General features: G+C 41.4%; 1 protein-coding gene across 1 annotated transcript; it reads right to left on the reverse strand.

Annotated features, from left to right (window-relative positions):
• Positions 1-294: 294 nt before the first annotated feature.
• LOC134226734 (uncharacterized) lies at positions 295-20525 on the reverse strand. The gene is made up of 7 exons (XM_062707699.1): positions 20231-20525; positions 19878-20118; positions 3163-3309; positions 2856-3098; positions 2096-2795; positions 804-2030; positions 295-745 (listed from the first exon to the last, which is right to left on the reverse strand). The coding sequence occupies exons 1-7, from the start codon at positions 20337-20339 to the stop codon at positions 497-499; spliced, it is 2916 nt and encodes a 971-aa protein (XP_062563683.1). The 5' UTR covers positions 20340-20525; the 3' UTR covers positions 295-496.
• Positions 20526-20834: the final 309 nt, after the last annotated feature.

Genomic DNA, 20834 nt, shown 5'->3' on the forward strand with positions numbered 1-20834 from the left:
TCTTGACGGAATCTAAGTTCCAAAGTGCTCGCGTTTTCGGGGGCACACCACTCGATATGGAAGCAACGCACAACTGTCATTTTTATCATTTCACGCATGCTGCGACGCAGCAAAGCTAAAAATGACAGTTGTGCACCGCCTCCGTATCGAGTGGTGTGCCCCTGAAAACGCGAGCACTTTGAAACTTGTATTCTGTCAGGAGTGACCTTAATTATTTAAAAAGCATAAATAACAACACACTCAAAGGCTTTTTTGTACAGCATTTTTTATACATCCTTTTTTGTGAAACTGCAAGTTTGTAGTTTTTTTTACAATATGTTTTTCAATTATATTTTTTTATTGAATGGGGTTGTTCAATAATCCACAAGAAAGGCACAATCACTGCTAGATGGATAAATCTGGATTTTTCTAATTGCCTCTATCGTAACAAAATAAATATCAGTACAAATTTGTTATTTTTTATTTATAATACGTTCTTTCATATCGCGTATTTCTTTTAAATATTTTCAAATGCACTGAAAAATGTTTTTTTCCTGACACCCTCCCGTTCTCGCATTTTCTCTGCCAAAACAGTGTACCGTTCGTTGAATGCATGTCTCTTCAGTTTGCTCTGAAACATCAATGTCGTCTTCCGTCCATCCAGATAAGCAGACCACCGTTTACCGCTGCGGTGACTGTTTCTGGCCGTGGTTTTCGTGTATGGATAGTATAAAGTTACGCTGCTGTAGGTTTCCGGAGTGTCGTTCTGGTGGATAAAAAAATACAATTAGAAGATTGGAGCTCGTTAAAAGTGCCAGACCTACCTTTTCCTGTCTGATTTTCATGCAGAGCAATCCTGTTTTCATTAGGAATAATCGGTAGTTCGCAAAGGATCCTTCCAATTTTATAATTTCAGAGTACTGCACAAGCTCGATTTCTTGAAGAAAGTCAATATCCATTATGAGTTGCCGAATGTAGTAGTTCTCGTTGACTCTCTGTCGTAGTAACTGAAGCTGGTCATGTACATAGGAAATTTTGTAATCAAGGACTGTATTTCTCAACTTCATATCATCTGAGCTGTGGGTATCATTATAAATGCCCTCAAATAGTATGCAACACCTATTTATAAATTCTACTGGAAGCTGTATGAATGCGTCTATCGACAAGTAGATTGCATTTTCCTGCTTGGGTAAACCAGTGAAATACTGCTCAAAGCTCATTAACACAGATTCGGCCGATTTGTAATGTTGGACATAGCGGAGATAAACGTCAAACTCAGACTGTTTCAGGGTGTCATGGAAAATATCACAGAAATGGGAAACACTCGGCTCAGTCTGAACATTATTTTCGAACAGGCGATCATTTATATCCTGTTGGATTCGATACATATATTCCAGTATCTCCCTTAAATCAAATAATCGCTTTCGGACATCATCGGGTAGAGAATTTATGTAGAAATTTATATTATCCTTCAATGCCTTCTCATAATACTGAATGTAGTTCACCATTTGCTCGAATAAGACGTCATCCGTATCAGTGTTCAATAGCGGCACACTACAGTCTATGCTTGTATGATCATCTGGACAACTCTGCCCCGATGAGCTGAAATAGCTAAAATTACTGGACGTGCTGGTCAGACTACTTCGACAGCTGTTGAATCGATTCATGATTGAGTGCCTCAACATAATCAACTCCTTGCTTTCCACGACGAAGCTTTCCTTTTTTTTGCGTTTGGCTATAATGGCGCGTAAAAGTTCCACAATCACGACTAGGTTTGCATTCGATGGACATTCGATGTTGATCTTAACTTCTATTTTATGTTGTTCGTCTTTTTCTGAAATAATTCGCAAAATTTGCAGGTTGCTAAAATCGTACGACACTTCATGATAGCTAAAGTGGCCACGGTAGCTAAAATTCTTTGATTTCATTTCGGTGTAGATGACACAACGCTCGAAAATAAACAACCTTCCCTTGTACTGTCGACCTTGTCGGAGATCGTTGAAGAAAACTGGAAACATTTTCTTAAATTTACCCTGATGTAATAAATTAATCTGCAAATATACAAAAATAGCAATCGTTTCCTGAAATGATTTGTTTCATATTTCAAAGATCTTACCGGCTTGATCTTCTCCACATTATCCGAGTCCTTAGGATAAAGAAATAGGAACTGATTCTCACTGTTTTGCTCGCGTAGAACGGTAGCCGGTTTGGGAACGCCGAACCCTAACTCGACTTCATTGTCGTCCGTTTTCTCACATTCAATTATCTCGACAACTGCCATGGCATCATTCATGGTGGTAATAAAACTTTCCATCTTTTTCTCTGCTTGCTGAGCAGCATGAACCGATTCAGAGGAACGTGATGCTTTTGCGATGCTTGCGAGTAACAGTTTGTACCTTGGCAGTCTTTGCACTGGCGCTAGAATGAAACTTTTAACGCCAAGCTTATCACCGCTCTGATTCTGTCGATCTTCGAAAAATTTTGACAGATGTTCACACAACTCTTGCGATTTACGATGATAAAGTGCGTATAGAACATAACCGTAGAACGAATCGTTGTCCAAATATTTGCAGAACACTTCTGATAGTTTTTCTACATCCTGTCCACAAGCAACTAGCTTTGGTAGAAGAATGGCTTTGTGGAATTTGAGGATGAATTCAATATTTCCAAACAGATGGTACCTCATATTCACCATTTCCACAGGGATCGGGCAAGCATTGAACACATTATGAATGTAGGTCATAACTCCCTTTTCCAACGTGTTGATGTAGTTACGTTCTGTGTTGAGCAACTCTTCGATGGGATAATACAGTTTCCTAATGAAAAAGTATGGTTTTAGCGACATCTTCTGTAAGTGCTGCCACGCCATGACTTACGTATGATCTCCATCAACCTGGGGTGTTGGCAAAATGGCAAAATCTTCTGCTTCATAAAACACCGATTCATCAGATTCACTAAACGCGTCGTTGGTTTCGATGTCTTGCTCTGGCGGAGGAACATAGTCTGTTTTTGGATAATAGCCGTGCACGATGTAGTGCACCACATCCCCTGGCCATTTCAATGAGATTATCGTGTTACTAGCTTCGATTGGAGTTTCGTTGCAATCCTCTTCGAAGTCTCTGTAAAGGAATAAAATACGAATTATTACGATTATGAAAATTATGTGAAGTTCATTGCTCTTACGAATCGTATGAATTCAGGTACTCGGCATTGCGTTTGGATAGCTGCAGATAAATAAATTCGTTCCAACAGTCACAGATTTCAGTAACGTCAGGTAGTGGTTCTTCTTCGATTGGCTCATCCAACTTGTCTGTATGCTCTTTAATTTCCCTGGATGAATAAAAATAAAAATAATTATCAATTTCATCAAAAGCTGTTATGTTGAAAAACTAGTGACGAATAATTCAACCACATAGCGATGTAATTTTGGCCTATGTTAAAATAATTGTTCCTCACAAAAAGCAAAAACGTTAAACTGACATTGCCTTAAATTTTGATTTTTGACTGAATGGTAAAAAATCATAGCCAAACGAAAGTCGTGAAGTGACAAAATTAAAACTTATATCTGAATTATTTTACCCATAGGCCGATACACTCAACTTTGTTTTACCTTCCTCTTTGGAAGGACGTCAAAAGCACACGACGTAAACATAATTTTTGATTAAATAACCAGTTTTCTTAAGCTAATTTTATTTGCTTATTATCCAATACATACATTCATCTCTTATACTAGGTGTTCCGTGTTTTCTTAAATCATCCTTATTTGCTATGTTACATTTTCAGTTAGTAGTTAAGACTTTTCCTATGGTGGAATTGAACCATGTATGAATTACAACGTTTTTATCTTAAACTAAACTTAACCTTATTTATACTAAGGGTACAATGAGCTAATCGTTGCAATAGAAGATTGCAACGATTTTTGTCTAAAATTATTTTGTTGGACATTTTTTTTTTAACTAATTTTATTTGCTAGTTATCTAATACATGCATTCATCTCTTAGACTAGGTGTTCCGTGTTTTCTTAACACTATCATCCTTATTTGCTATGTCATATTTTTAGTTATTATTAATACATTTCAATTGCCTCTGGCAGTTAGAATTTTTTTCCTCTGGTTGAATTGAACCATGTAGGAATTACAATGTTTTCAACTTAAACTAAACCTAACCTATTTTATACTAAGGGTACAAGGAGTTAATCGTTGCAATAGAAGATTGCAACGATTTTTGTCTAAAATTGGAAATTATTTTGTTGGACATTTGTTGCAATGTCTCAATATTAGAAATTCTATGAAGTTCATTGGTACTATACCACGGAGGCAACTTCAGAATCATTTTCAAAATTTTATTTTGAATCCTCTGGAGGGCCTTCTTTCTGGTATTGCAGCAACTGGTCCATATTGGCACAGCATACAACATGGCAGGTCTAAAAATTTGTTTGTAAATCAAAAGTTCTTAAGACAAAGTTTTGATTTTCTGTTCATAAATGGATATAGACACTTGATATATTTGTTACATTTGGCTTGAAGGCCTTCAATGTGACTTTTAAAAGTTAATTTTTGATTCAGCAGAAGTTCTAAATATTTAGCTTCGTTAGACCAATTAATTGGAACCCCATTCATAGTGACAATATGTTTGCTAGAAGGTTTCAAATAACACGCCATTATCTTTCAGATGAATGAACTATGTGTTGTTTTCATGTCTCTTGTAGAACAGTCATAATTATCTCGCTTAACAAATTATCTCTTGTTGGTTTTATCAATACTAGCAGTATTTATTCGCGTCATGATAATGGATCATCGCTCTCACCGACAGTCGTAAGCTCGGAAAAAATCGTTCAAATAGTCTCTTATAATTTAGTTTTCTTGCCATTCAATCCATTCTTTATTAAAATAAACAAAATATTCCAAATATTTCATACAAAAACTTTCTCTCTTATATTATAAAAAACCTCTTAGAAGGTCACGTCTCCACGCTCAGCAATGAGCATTGATAAAAACAAGAGGAAGGGTGGTCTCTGAATTCTCCACTTCTAAGAAACAAGGTTTCAAGACCGTCCTGCCAATGCGCGGAATAAATAGAAGGAAGGAGACTTCAGATATTCCTTCTAACTCTAACATTGAGAATAATTCTTCTCCTATCGAACTGAGCAATCAGTTCGATTTGATTCATGGTGAAATTGAGCAAATCGAATCTTCCTCTGCCCAGGTGATTCGATCCATGCGAAAAGCAAAGGATTCAGCCAATTGTGGTATCTGTTGCCGAGTTTTATGGCTTTAGGAATGAGATTTTGAGTAACCTTAAGGGAATCAAGATTTCATTTCAGATTGCCAGGAAGGGTGACTGTCGCGTTTTGACGGGACCCTTTGACGATCGCAAACGTCTTCTTCAATATTCAACTGAGAAGCGATGACAAAACTGAGCGATTGTTCAAAGTCGTCTTGAAAGGTCTTCCCAGTGATGATAAATCACTGGATGAGATTAAAATTGAAATTTCTCAATTACTTTGATTTTCACCAGTCCAAGTAATTAAGATAAAAAAGAAATCTCGCTCTGGTACTTCCCAGAGGGGTATTTCTCAAGAATTTTATTTAGTTCACTTTAACAAGCATCTCACGCCAAGGACGCCTGTCCTGTGAGAGAAGATTCCAATAAATTTAAATGTGCCAACTGTGGGGGCAATTACAAATCCAATTTCTGGGAATGCCCTTCAAAAAGTTTTGAATTCCCGTGCAAAATTGATGACGAGAAATTCCAATAGGATCCCAGATCCCAGGGTAAACATATTTCAAACGCTCAAAGTCCGCAATCATTTGCCGGTCGAGCAATTCATATCCAACACAATCAACAACGAACACATTTTGCTCATACCTTTCACCGAGTAACGAGCAGTTCGTCGAATTCTAATTTTTCAAATACGGGCCTCTTGAAAGGAGGCTTCCGGGCCTCTTGAAAGGAGGCTTCCGGGCCTCTTGAAAGGGGGCTTCCCGAGTAGCACAACTCACACTGATTTAGTTGCAACAACTCAAATGTGACCAAATTTGGTTGTTTATGAGTTAGTAAATAACTAGTTAAGGACCCGGAGGCTCTTTAAACGAGGCTTCCCGGCCTCTTGAAACGAGGTTTCCGTGCCTCTCAAAAGGAGGGTTTCGAGCCACTTGAAAATAGGCTTCCAAGCCTATGAAAGGGTGAATTCCGAGCCTTTTCAAAGAAGATCTCTTAAAAGGAGGCTTCTAAGCAGCTTGCAAGGAGGCAAGGAGGCTAACAATCTTTGAGCAATAAAGCAACTGACTTTTTCGAAAAAAAAAGCCTCCATGTCTCTCAAATGGTGGCTTTACAACCTTTAGACTCTATATTAGGTCAGAAGCATATTCTTAACATATCTTTCATTATTTTGTTTAGATCAAGTAAATTTTTTTTCTGTTGATGTTTTGTCCCGCAGCCATCCATACACTGTGCTGGTTGTGAACTAGGATAGGATGTGCCAATTAGTCAGTAAAAATCGTACCGATTTGCTGTCCCAATCGTACCGGTTTCTGATTGGTTGAAAATGACAATCGATTACTTCGATTGGTGGCGGCGCGTTTTTCGTAGGGCAGCATGTTGTTAGTTTGGCCGTGCTGCAGGTTTATAAAGTTGATATTAAGCAAAATACGAAAATGTTTGAGTTCCAGTTTTTTGGTAAAAAATAAATTGATATTGAACTACAAACGCCATATAAATTATTCCCAAGGGCTGTAAAGGTTTAAAACTGTTGATTTTAAGCATTATCATTCACCTTTCCGTCATTTTCGACCTCAAAGTCATTTTTTCAGTAGCGAAAACTTCTCTCTGTTAGTCTTTTGCTTCTTTTACATGAATAATGGATGGAACGGGAAGAAAATCATCAAGTTTTGATACATGATATTTGGAAGATTTTGTACCAAATTACTTTGGCTGCACTGGCGACCACCTCGTCAGAGCAACCGACTAAAAAACAACAAGGCAGTCTCAATTGAGTTGTCACATCCTATCCTAGGTTGTGAAGGGCACTGCCGTAATCTTGCAAAGTTACGCCTTTTCCTAAAATGGTGTAAATGAGTAATATTCATCGAGCTCTTTAACAGAAAAATGAAAAACGTTTAGGTTGTAATTTGGCGCATACGTCACTTTTTTTCAGATTACGGCCGGGCAGGATTCAATTGGCTTTGATATACTGAACGCCATACTTATTATGTACAAGACAAAGTTTTGAAATAATAAAAAAACAGTTGTCAAAACTTTATCAATAAGATTGAATAATAATTGCAATACATCCGCCATTACGCACTTTTGTCCGAGGTACCTTCTGCGGCCAGCGAAGTTACCCCCAGGGGTACATGTACCCCAGGTTGAGTACCGCTGTTCTAAATGAACAATTCCATTACATGATTGATTTAATGTTCAAAGCAAATACCAACACTGAGGTTGGTTCAGGTTGGTATCAAATTTACTCAAAAAATTGTTATTGGACTTCGTTTTAATGGATCTAAATAATTTTTTGAACATTTTAAATTTGAATGCCCGCTCTTTAAAGGGTAAGGAAGATGGATTATTCAACTTCCTATCAGTTCATAATGTGTACATTGCCATTACAACTGAAACATATTTAAAACCTGGTATTTTCATCAAAAGAGATCCAAATTATTTTATTTACCGTAATGATCGTCTTGACAGCGCCTGTGGCGAGGTCGCTATTGTCATTAATATACGTATCAAACATAAATTATAATCTTCGTTTGAAAAAAAAAGCATTCGAAAACTTGGTAGTGTCTGTTGAAGCAAATTTTGGACAATTCTCCTTTATTGCTGCCTACTTGCCTTTCCAATGCAATGGGCAGCAAAGGAATTTGTTGAGAGCTGGTCTTCAAATTCTAACTCTCAACAAATCCATTTTTTTCATAATTGGTGACTTTAATGCCAAACACCGTTCATGGAATAATGCTCAAAGCAATTCCAATGGTGAAATTTTATTTGAAGGTTGTTCTGTGGGATATTATACTACAGTCAAACCTCCATGAGTCGATATCGAAGGGACCATCGACTCATGGAAATATCGAGATGAGGAATAGCAAATCTTTGGAAAGCTGTTTGTAGGGACCATCACAGCAACCCAGAAAATATTTTTTAATATGGCATAATTTGCTTCCATGAGTCGATATCGAGTCATAGAGCATCGACTCATGGAGGTTTAACTGTATTCAATATTCCAATGGCCCAACTTGTTTTTCTTCTAGTCGAAATCCTTCTACAAAAGAAAGCTACAATACTCAGCTTGAGGAGGATCGAGTGTGCCTTGATTATAGAAGGAGGCTCAAACTTTTACTACTACGAGTGATGCTGCATGAAGAAATTTGAAACTTGAAAGGCAAAACATGACCACGTTTGAACCAAGAAAGTATGAGGACAAGTGGGGAACATATTGATGGTTGCGACATTCAGTTGACATCGTCTGGGTCGAGTACAGTCAAACCTCTATGAGTCGATATTGAAGGGACCATCGACTCACGGAAATATCGAGATGTGGAATAGGAAATCTTTGGAAAGCTGTTTGAAGGGACTATCACAGTAACCCAGAAAATATTTTTTAATATGGCATAATTTGTTTCCATGTGTCGATATCGAGTCATAGAACATCGACTCATGGAGGTTTGACTGTATAGAAATTGAAGTGAACTACTTATAGACGAGGAAGTAGTGAAACCTTCCAGGATTGCTCATTTTCATGAGAATGAAAATTTGGTGAGTTCTATCTAATTATAGGGTATCGGACCATTTGGGCGGTACCCCTCATTCCCGTCCGCAGCGTTTATTGCTCGGGCGCATTACAACCGAATTTCTTGGTTTGTAGTACACGGTTAGCATCTGTTGAGATTCTCCAGTAAGCAAAACGATCGGCCGGTCACCGAAATTCAGTTTTGCTTTGTGCGGAAAGCAAAACGATCAGCCGATCACCGAAATTTTGTTCTGCTTTGTGCGGGTGAAAATTTAGTTCGCATCCAGTTGTGTGATTAGCGTCCGTTCGATTTTTTATGTTTTAATTCAAACTACACGCTATACACGGCAGACCGTTTACCAAAACGAACCTTGTCACACTTCCTACCCCACATATCCAACATCCCAGTGATTTCTCGTGGAAGTGCATAGATGACTCGTCGGCGTCTATCAAAGCGAGTATCACGTCAACAATTTTCTACTTATTCCTCAATTGACCTGCATTCGGACACGGCCGGCGCTGGTATTGCTTATTTTTGGGTCACCAGTTCTTAACAATGAAGATGATGTTAGTCCCAAACTTCATCTGTTGGTTCTCTGTGTAATTACAGCTAACCTGGCAATGACGGAGTAGCAACCATGGGCGGTCAATCATGCTCATGCTCATGCTCAGGGGGTTGAAAAAGGGGTTGTATTGTATATTGAAAATTGGATTTTAGGCTTTTATATCAAATTCATGAGTTTAAATGAATATATTACTATTATATTCATATAATATTTGATTATTTTAATAAACATGAACGTAGCTGAAATGGGAGGGACTGAAGTAGGTGTGTTCTATATATTTAATCATAATTCCATGAATCAAATATTTTGTCTAGAACATGTCAACAAACTTCTCGCTTCAAGAACTTTTCCATGCTAGTCCATTTCCTCTCTTTTTCTTCGTGATCGTTTGTCAATTAAGTTGTTGCATTTGAGACAAAATCTTCAAATTTGCCAGTTATACCAATCCGTTATGGTTCCAAAGCTGATAAAGCAGTCGCTCATTCGACAGATGAAAACGTAACCTCGCCACCATAGAACGATGTGTTTGGGTGTATATTAGGTGTTGTAGGGGTGAATTTATTTCTTTCCAAAGGTAAAAGAAACGAAATTTGCTCAAACCCCACTTCAGAGAAATGCTAATAACTTAGCCGGGCAAGCTCGAATCTTCTCGCGGTTTTCTGCATAACATTCTGCATTAAATTCTCCAAGATCTGAATGAGTATCATAATTCTTCATCGTAAGTTGCAATTTACTGTTTTTGGATGTTTCTGCATACATTTTTCCATATAAACTTCCAACGAGTTTAGCACCGCCCAAACGTTGACCGATTTGGCTGAAATTTTGTCCAGAGCATCAAATAGAACCGAATAAGAGGGCGGCCCATCAAAAAAATTAAACAAAGTTTTTCCCATACTAATTTGAGCCACCCTAGTGTATATCAAGCATTGCGGATTTCACTCTCAATTGATAATTAATGACGATAGACGAGAAGCATAAGGCTTTTTCGATCATAACAAGCCATGAAAAAAGATCGTCACCTGATACAAATTGTGAAAAAAGGGCAGAGAAATATTTCCCAAGCGACGTTGTGATAAAACGCTTCGTTCTAGTACAACTGTCATTGAGCAACATGTGTAAAATAATAGCGCTCAAGGCAGCGATTAGGAGAGCTGGTGTGCAAAGAAGTGGTACCATTATCACAAGATCGCATCTGGACGATATCGATATTATCGGAATTGACCGCCGTGCCGTGGAAGAGGCTTTTGTGCCTTATAAGATAGCGAGGATTGGACTCACGATTAATACCAGCAAAACGAAGTACATGGTCGCTGATGGCAATCAACGTGGGCGGTAGCGGAATGGTAATGGATGATGAAAAATTTGAAGTAGTAGAAGAATTTGTGTATTTTGGAACATTAGTGACGTGCGATAATGATGTTACACGCGAGGTGAAAAGGCGTTTTGCAGCTGCAAATTGGGCTTATTACTACGTCAGGCAAGCTTGTTGTGTCTTTGAACCATTCACCGCGTGATACATCTGCATCTTCCCATCGCCGCTCTTTAATGGAAGCTCCTACCAATCTACATCAAAGGCATTCTGAGAACTATTCGGCTTGTGTTAGTGTTCCCGAAGCTGAGGCAGCGCAAAGCGAACATCTTTCCCATTCTTCATTACGAATATATTACCAGAATGTGAGAGGGCTCAGAACAAAAATCGATAGTTTCTTCCTCGCGGCTGTGGATTCGACCTATGATGTTATCGTATTAACAGAAACTTGGTTGGATGATTCAGTTTTATCCACTCTACTTTTCGGGAGTTCCTTCACTGTATTCAGAATGGATCGTAGCTCCATTAACAGTCGCAAAACTAGAGGAGGTGGAGTTTTGATAGCAGTAGCGTCAAATTTAAGTTGTAGCATCGATCCAGCACCGGTAAGCAACAAGTTAGAGCAGATTTGGGTTAAAATCAAACTGCAAAGCATTTTCGTCAGTATTGGGGTGCTCTATCTTCCTCCAGATCGTAGAGACGATCAGAGTCTTATCCAGCAACACATTGAGTCTATTGATTCCGTTGTATCTAACTTAAATCAGTCTGATATTGTCATCCAGCTTGGCGATTACAATCACCCTGAATTACATTGGACTCGCTCTGAAGAAGGGGGCTTCAAATTAGATGCTTCTCGTTCACGATTGACTACAGCAGGTAGCTTATTGTTCGATGGCTTTTGTTTTCATGGATTAACCCAGATGAATTCAATTAACTCAAAAATACTGAATTTGGTCATGGTGAATGACCAGGGTCTGTTAACTTCAGTCTTCGAAACCATTGATTCGTTAGTTCAAGTCGACGCTCATCACCCTGCTCTTGTGATGCTGTACCTGTGTCCTTGCCTACGCTATACGAACCATCGTTAGATAACACTCGGTACGACTTCCGACGTGCGGACTTCAATCTACTTAACGATGCACTTTCTTCAATTGACTGGCAATTTTTGGATTCTGATCGAGATCTGGACGTTATGGTACATCTGTTTAGCGATAGGATAAGACGAGTAATTGATACGCATATTCCGTTACAACGTCCGCCTCCCAAACCTCCGTGGGCAAACAATCGTCTTCATAAGATGAAACGGCTTAAGCGAGCTGCCCTTTGGAATTACCGCCATCGTCGTTCACTTTGCTCAAAACGACGCTTCGCACTTGCTAGCACTACATATAAACGATACAATCACTTCCTTTATGCTCGTTACGTCGATAGAATGCAACGAAGTCTCCGAACATGTCCCAAAAAGTTCTGGAATTTTGTCCGCACTAAGCGGAAGGAAGATGGACTACCAACATCAATGAACTTGCATGACTTATCCGCTAATACACCTGCCAGCAAATGCGAATTGTTCGCTCAACACTTCAAAAGTGCTTTTTCGAGTATGCAAGTTTCAGCCTCCCAAATAGATGCAGCAATACAAGACGCTCCAGCAAATAGTTTTGATTTCCATCTAGATGTAATATCTGATGAGCAGGTGCGTTGCGCAAACTAAAATACTCCGTATCATCTGGGCCAGACGGGATTCCATCCGCTGTGTTGAAAAAGTGCTCAATAACGCTCATCACCCCGCTTGTAAAACTGATCAACATTTCATTAGGACTAGGAGTATTTCCGACTAACTGGAAGGTATCTTTCATGTCTCCGATCTACAACAAAGGCGATAAATGTAGCATTGCCAACTACAGAGGAATCACATCACTGTGTTTCTAAAGTGTTCGAAATTGTCGTAAACAATGCACTATTCGAATCCTGCAAAAATTATATATCTAGTGCCCAACACGGATTCTATCCGAAAAGATCCGTCAATACAAACCTGGTCGAGTACTCCTCTATTTGCATTCGTTCCATGGACGCCGGCTTGCAAGTCGATGCTATATACACAGACTTCAAGGCTGCGTTTGATCGATTCTTGTAAACAAGCTCGAAAGGTTAGGAGTGTCTTCCGCGATCGTTCGCTGATTGAGATCTTATCTATCCGGAAGGTCCATGAAAGTAAGAATAGGCTGCTCAAATTCGGACAGTTTCGTCGTTCCCTCTGGTGTTCCCCAAGGTAGTAACTTAGGGCCACTTCTATTTTCATTATTCGTAACTGATGTGATGTATGTAGTGCCAACTGGACATCGAATATGCTACGCTGACGATATGAAATTTTACATGATTATTTCGAGTATGGAAGACTGCGTAGCGCTACAGAAGCTACTGGATTGTTTCGAAGATTGAAGCAAGCGAAACTGCCTTGTTTTGTGTGTCGAAAAATGCAGCACGATATCTTTCAGTAGAAATAATCATCCGTATCATTACACCCTCTGCGGTCAACAACTGGAACGGCTAAATGAAGTGACAGATCTCGGCGTAATTCTGGACACCAAACTAACATTTCGTTCGCATTTAGAGTGCACGATTGCTAAATCTAACAGACAGCTATGTTTCATTTTAAAGATGACAGACGGATTTAACGATCCTCTTTGTTTAAAATCCCTCTACTGTGCATTGGTGCGTTCAATCTTGGAATCTTCGGCTGTGGTTTGGTGTCCTTATAATAGGACATGGCTCGAGGTAATTTAGGCTATTCAACGGAAGTTTGTTCGTATTGCCTTACGTAATTTACCTTGGCGCAAAATCTTCCACAATACGAGAATCGATGCATACTGCTCGGATTCGACAAACTAGAGAAGCGGAGAACAATGATGCAAGCGGTTTTTGTTGCAAAAGTGCTTATAAATGAGATAGATTCCCCTGCTCTACTTTCTGATATGAATATATACGTTCCGGAGCGTGCTCTACGACGACGAGATTTCTTATATCTGCAACCGGGTAACAGTCGCTATGGTCAACACGACCCAATTCGGATTATGGCACTGCGCTTCAATATACCTATAACTAGTTTCGCTAATCAATTAAGCCGTGTAAACATAGTATTGTAGTTTTGTTTTCATTTCATGCAATTATTTTAGACATCTGACTATTATTTTTAATTTTTTTTAAGTTTATATTGTTATGTTTAATTTATAATTTGTTATCATTGTGTAATTTGTATACTCTAGACCTATTCAGGAATTCTATTCATGTATATATGTAAATCTGGAAAAGAAACAGGGTTTTTATGCCTGTTTGAGGAAGGCTACAGTTGGCCACCTCAAGCCGGCTTTTCCCCCCATCAAACTTCATTAAGACATCAAGTTAGATGAAGAAAACAAATAATAAATAATAAATAAATTACGGACTTCGTAACCAGCTTAAGTCCCGTAGTCTGCAAACGAAAACAAAACTCGCGCTGTATACTACTCTGATTCTTCCGGTGGCTTTATACCGCCATGAAACATGGACGTTAAAGGAGGCTGATTGGAGAGCTCTCGGAGTGTTTGAGCATAAGGTGCTGCGGACAATACTCGGCGGTAAGCAGGAGAACGGTATCTGGCGGCGTCGCATGAATCACGAGTTGTACCGGGTGTATAAAGGGCTGGATATTATTTGGCTTATTAAACACGGCAGACTACGGTGGGCTGGTAACGTTGTTCGTATGCCGGAAGAACGTCAAGCGAAGATAATATTTAGTAGAGAACCCGGAAGAGGCCGTAGGTTTCGTGGAAGGCCGCGTACACGATGGCTTTTTGCAGTTGAAGAAGACCTGAGGGCGCTCAATGTTCAGGGCGACTGGAAGCAATTGGCCCAGGATCGAGTCCAGTGGAAAAGGATACTCCATTCGGCGTAGGTTCATCGAATAGCTGTAGCCCATCAATACAAATATCCCCCCTTAAAGTATAATCCATTAACGCAACAATCGGAACGCATTGACTAGATCAAACTTTGGGTTCATAAATAATGGTCAGAATACTATATACTAGCCTAGTAATTTTTTGGCACATAATCTCAACCAACAAGTTGCATTTAAATGGAAATCCTGTCTTATCATTTCATATTGAAAATTGGCTGGATCAGACTATGGGCTCAAAATGAATGACAAAAATACTATTTTTCAATAATACACTAAAGTCGCCGATACCGCTAGATGGATTATTCAGGGATTTCCTTGAATAATTTCTAAGCACCACTACAAGTAAAATAAAACATAAGTTTTTCGTCATTTAATTGCAGATTTGATTTTTTTTCTTGTGACTCGATTATCCGGAGTGAAAAAAAAATCGACACTCCGGATAATCGAGTCCGACCTGTATATATAAAACGTATATCGATAGGAATTTTGATGTTGATACTCCTCTCGATATCAACAGTGATATTGATAATGCTCTCGCATCTTTGACAAATTTAATTGTCGAAACCAGAGGCATTGCAATTCTTAGATGTGAAATTAAATTCAACTCCATTATTATTTACGACGATCTTCAACTACTGATCCGTCTTAAAAATGTGAGGCGAAGGCAGTACCAAAGAACTCGTGATCCCGCGTTGAAAGTTATTTGGCGAGATTTGCAAAAAGAAATTAAAAAACCTTGATTAACCTAGCGGTGATGGTGCTTTCTAATGCATTATAAAAATAGTATTTTGGCCATTACTCTTGAGCCCATAGTCCGATCTGGCCAATTTCCAATAGGAAACAATAGTAGAGTATTCTGCGTCGAATGCAACTTGTTGCGAGTAAATCGGTTCAGGATAAGTACCTGAAAAATGAGTGACACGCGAAATGGTGAGTTGACATCTGGGAAGGAGCGACCTACACAGCTCTGGTCCTCACAAGTTCCAATCTCACGCTTCCACGGGTCTTCCGATGACAATCGACCGCCAGCTAAGGGTTTTGTACTTAGCTGGTAGTGCAGCCTGGGCACTGTTGTCCTTCTGACATCAGCTAGAGTGAGTGGGTGCGACCAACGGGACCATCGTCCCTAACCCCTAATCCCAGGGCGTTAAGCGACCCGTGCCGAGGGGATGCATGGCCAAGGGGGTGAAATAATAAGCTAGGCCTTTAACGGAGCCTGTGGGGTACCTGGGCACCCTCCACAGTAATTGTCCCTTACCGCGTCATGCTGGGCTCTGGCGTGGTGGACCTCTTTTCCCGAGCAACTCGTGGGACCAAAATGGAAAACCAAGTCAATTCTTCAATTAGTGGTAGTAGTGTAGGCGACAACCCCTTCGCAAGAGGTGGGTTGTTCAGGTCTCCGCCTAGGAGGCCAGAAGCAATAGTCGGCAGCTCAGTGCGCAGCGCCAGCGTGGGTAACTTAACCATCTTCCAGGTTCCGCCGGTAGAGGTTATAGACGGCCCATGGCTTGTGAAGGCGATGAACCGCAAACGCGATGGGTTTTCGGCCTTTGAGGTGGCGACGGAACAGCTGGACGCCATCATCGACTTTGCGTCATCGAAGCATAATATCAGTAAGGAATTCAAGAGGAGCTTGCTGAAACTTCGAAAGTCGATGCTGGACGCCAAGCTGCAGAGGGCGGTCGGGACGGCCAAGTGTAAACCCGTGAAGTCCGTGAAGTAGAGGTCTACCCAGACTGAGGCTCAAGGATTCGTGGACTCGGGCAAGGTCGAATCGACCGAGGGCGTGTCAGCGAAGACGGTGGTGCCAAAGTCTACCCAGACTGAGGCTCAAGTATTTGCGGGCACGTCGGGGGTGACTGCTCCAACGGAGCAGACACAAAAACGGGGGAGACAGTCTCCAGGGGATGAGCTCCCTGGGGGTCACTCCAAAACGCGGAGGGTTACTACCCCGAACAAGGGTAGTGGGGCTGGGAAGCTGAACCCCGGCCAGGTTCCTCCAAAACCGGGGGAAGAAGGACCTGGAAAGGTTCGTCCACCCAGGAAAGACGGTGGTAAGGGGTTACGGCAGGCTGAGAGCTCTCAGCCGCACCAGACCAGAGAAATAGAGGGGGATGACGCCTCCTGGACCCTGGTCAAGAACAAGAGGAAACCGAAGACGTCAAGGGCCGAAAAGAAGGCCCTGGCGAATGAGGGTAGCAAGAAGTCTAGGGTAGGCGCCAATCGCTCCAGGGGCGATGCCCTAGTCATCACGGCGGACGAGGCTAAGTACTCGGACGTCTTGAAGGCGATGAGGAGTGACGTCAAGCTCGGTGAACTCGGCGCCGACGTACGTCGAATAAGACGTATCCGGATGGGCGAGATGATCCTTGAGCTGAAGCGGGGCGTCTCGCAAAAGGGCGCCGCCTACAAGAAGTTGGCGGAGGAAGTCCTAGGCGAGACGGTCAAGGTGAGGGCATTCACGACGGAGGTGAATCTAAGGGTTAAAGACCTGGACGAGATCACCGAAGTCGAAAAGCTCGTCACGGCACTGCGGCGACAGTGTGAAGTGGAGACGCCCACCGCAGCCGTTCGGCAGGTCCGGCAGGGACGAAGGTAGAATTGGTCCGGCTATCTGCAGTGGACGCCTCCAGGGTAGTCAAGTTAGGGAGCGTCAAGGTGGGATGGTCGGTATGCCCTGGGGGCATATACGAGCAACCCGAAGTTTGCTTCAAGTGCCTGGAACCGGGGCACAAGCAATGGGACTGCAAAGGCCCTGACAGACGCAATCTCTGCCGACGCTGCGGATTGGAGGGACATAAGGCACAATGCTGCACGAACCCTCCCAATTGTTTGATTTGTTCCAGCAAAGCTGTGAACAGCAAGCATCCCATGTGGGGTTCGATGTGACCGGCATTTAAGCGTGCTACAAAATCACAGTGCAGGTAACGCAGCTGGCTTGCTCGGCCTCGCCCGAATGTTTGGTGTGCGCAGATTTAGAGGAAACGGCGGAACACGTGTTGTTCGTGTGCCCGCACAATGCGTAACCACATGCTTGCCACATGTGGTCTGGACACTACCCCGGATAACCTAGTTCGGAGAATGTGTAAAGACGAAGTTGGCTGGAACGCCGTTTTACCGGCTATCGTCCAAATTGTCTCGGAGCTACACAGAAGGTGGTGCGTGGAGTCAAGGATGGCTAGTTCAGGCGCAAACAAGAGGTGGTCTAAGGGTTCGGAGTCGGCTTCATGGGTCATACCGGTGTTCATGCCCTGGGGTCGAACTCGATCCTTTCATCGAACAAGTGGCCGCGCGAAGAACAACATGGTATCGTCGCTTTCGCGGCGTCGGTCAACCAGGCGGGTTCTGAGCCCGAGAACAGAAAGGGGTCCTCGTTAAGGCTGGGGTAGGCGTAGGCACCGCGTCGGCAAGTCCCTCTGTGTGTTGGTGAACAGACCCTATCGCAGAGAGGTCAATTTGGAGTGCACGCGGCATCATCATTCTTGATACCAGTCGTGCAGAGGGAAGCAGGCGCGAAGTCTACCCTTCCCACCTTTCGAGGACATAGGGCGTGGTAAGGCCACCTGGAAAGCCGGCAATGCGCTGGCACGATACCATGGTGTTCTTCTAAAAAAGCGAGTCACGATGTTCGATGCTGCAAGGACACGCAGCTAACCTCGAGGGTGCGTCGTGCACTGCCCCCCCTTTAAAGCATTACTTTCTGGTTGCACTGAAGGGACTATGGGCTTAGCGGCAATGGAAATGTTTTAGCGGGTCGGGGATGTAGTCCTGCCTCCCTCGTTTGCTGTTGGAGGTCGTCCCTAACTCCGCACTTCCTGGACAACCCAGGATGTCTGTTGAGCAGATTCCCCCTCCATTGCATAGGAAGAAAAAAAAAACACACACACAGACATCACCTCAATTCGTCGAGCTGAGTTGATTGGTATATAACACTATGGGTCTCCGAACCTTCTATAAAAAGTTTGATTTGGGGCGAACATATAGCCTTTTCGTATACTTAGTATACGAGAAAGGCAAAAACATCAGTTAGGATGGATGAACTCATTATCACTTCGATTACAATATTAGTTCTCCCTTCAAAATTTAAAGGACTTCCCCAAAATAAAACAAATTTTTCTCTCGTCGAATTGATATTTTTATCGCGATTCGTAATCATGACAAAGCAACACGCCTTTAGAACCGTCATACAAGCACAAAGCTACCGACATCAATGACTTTGACATACTTGTGATTCCATAGGCAGATAGGTATATTAGGGTAGCTCCAATCATTGAATTTCACAAATCACTAAAATAATATCGGGATTCAGATGTAAGTACAAAAAGTTAATGTATATTACTAGGGAGTTGAGACTCAACTTGAGAGTGTATCCCACCTGTAAACATTCTAGACCGGAACGAGAATCGAACTTCGCCATTTCCAGTTAGACAATCCTATGCCTTTGTTTGCAAAACTAGCTTGAGACCCAATCGCGTTCAGAATCTCTTGAATTTGTTGTTGTTGTGTTGCGTTCGACTTTTATTCTTATATGAATAAAATACGACTATGTCAATACTCTCATATACATTTTAAATAGGTTTGCATTCATATGCGTTGGAAGTGGTGTCCAATTAAATTCTTCCAGGCATGTTGATAAATATATGGGAGTAAATATTTACGGACAATTTCAATTTTTGAACTGTTCTAAGTTCAATTTGTACTTTGCTATACATTGTTAGTGTGTGTTTAGATTAATACAGAATATGCCATTATCAGTTTTATTTTAGGGATTTATCCCATAAGCCAAAGGATTTTTTTCACAAGTTCAAATTTGGAATATTGTTATCGCACGATAAATGAAGGTGAGACAATTCAGTGCTTGTATACGTTTTGGTTTTCAACACCTTTAATGTTATATGAGAACTAGCAGTGACCCGTAAAATGGAATCTTCGTGTATTGAATTAAGGACAAGGTGGAAAGAGTATCAAAGGTGACCGTCGCAACATCCTATTGCTCTCCACTTATCGATTTCAATGGCACAGCGGATTACCAGAACTGAGAACTAGAAGACGCAAGTGCGAGTTGCAATATGGTAGGCCACTGATTCTACCCTCAAACTTTACATTTTAAGCTGAAAGGCTCTAAAAAGCATACAAAATGCACCGTTTTGTAATGCACATTTTCTACATCCCGGATATTTGATCGAAGACTCATTTCTCGTCCAAACAACACCAAAATTTATCATCGATCAAAACACAACGATGTGTGCGGAATCGCACCAGTTTCCACGACATGAAATAAACAGCGAAAAATACAAAATCTTATCATTGCATATTGCGGGGGTTTTGTAGGAACCAAAATTAAATCTGTACCATTACCATTCGTGGTTATCATCTGATATCTTATCGCTGGGTAGATACCACAATGTTGTCGACGTAGATTTTTCGCGCTGTGGTGTTGCGTTGCTTAAGCGTGACCCACCAGCATCAACATCCTTGTTTATGTGGTCGGATTTCTTTCGCTTCGAGGAAAACCGTTCACTGATTCGCTCAAAACGATTGCTGGCACGGCTTTCGAACTGGTGCACAAGATTCCGGACACTGAAATGCTTTTCACTTCCTGAAAGTAGGAAGTGGAAAATTGATCGAACCGTTATCACTCAGATTCAAACACATTCTTTCACGGTTGCATCATATTCACGATAAGAGCTGGTTTTCACTTCCGCGCTGACCTGATCGTTTGAAATGCTTTGGCTTTTCTTCCTCATATGCAGCGCCCGAAGCATCGTTTCGCCGTCTGTATCCAAACAGTTCACTGGCACTTCGATGACCTGCACTCATGGCACGTGTGTTCCGTCGAAAATTGCCGCGTAAAAATCACAAACCACGTCCACCTGCCGAAATCCGTCTTTTGCGCGCTGTAACCATCGTTAATGTGAGCAAAAATTCGAAAACACGTATTTCCAATAAGTCATGAATGTGCGAAATGGAACGTTTTGTGTACTGATAATGGGGTGCTATCAGTACGGACCAAAGCCACGGACAAAGCCTTTATCAGATTAGGTATCAGATGGCCGTTTTCACGATACTGCACTGGTGTGTCCATTAGACAAATAGATGGTTAAATGTGTGCGCGACAGCCAAGATGCTGTGGAATCTTATCAGCAACCTTCCCGTAAAGAGCACCCATGAATGGGACGGCGATGGTATGCATTCTCTGCATATCACCTGCACCTAAATACAGTAGCTGTTATCAGAATTTTATGATGGGCAACTGGACACAGCATTTTTACAGCACTTTATGCAGTTGAGCTTTTTTTCAAATCAAAAGTTTTG

Source organism: Armigeres subalbatus, chromosome 3 (genome assembly GCF_024139115.2).
Source record: "Armigeres subalbatus isolate Guangzhou_Male chromosome 3, GZ_Asu_2, whole genome shotgun sequence".
Lineage (NCBI taxonomy): Eukaryota > Metazoa > Arthropoda > Insecta > Diptera > Culicidae > Armigeres > Armigeres subalbatus.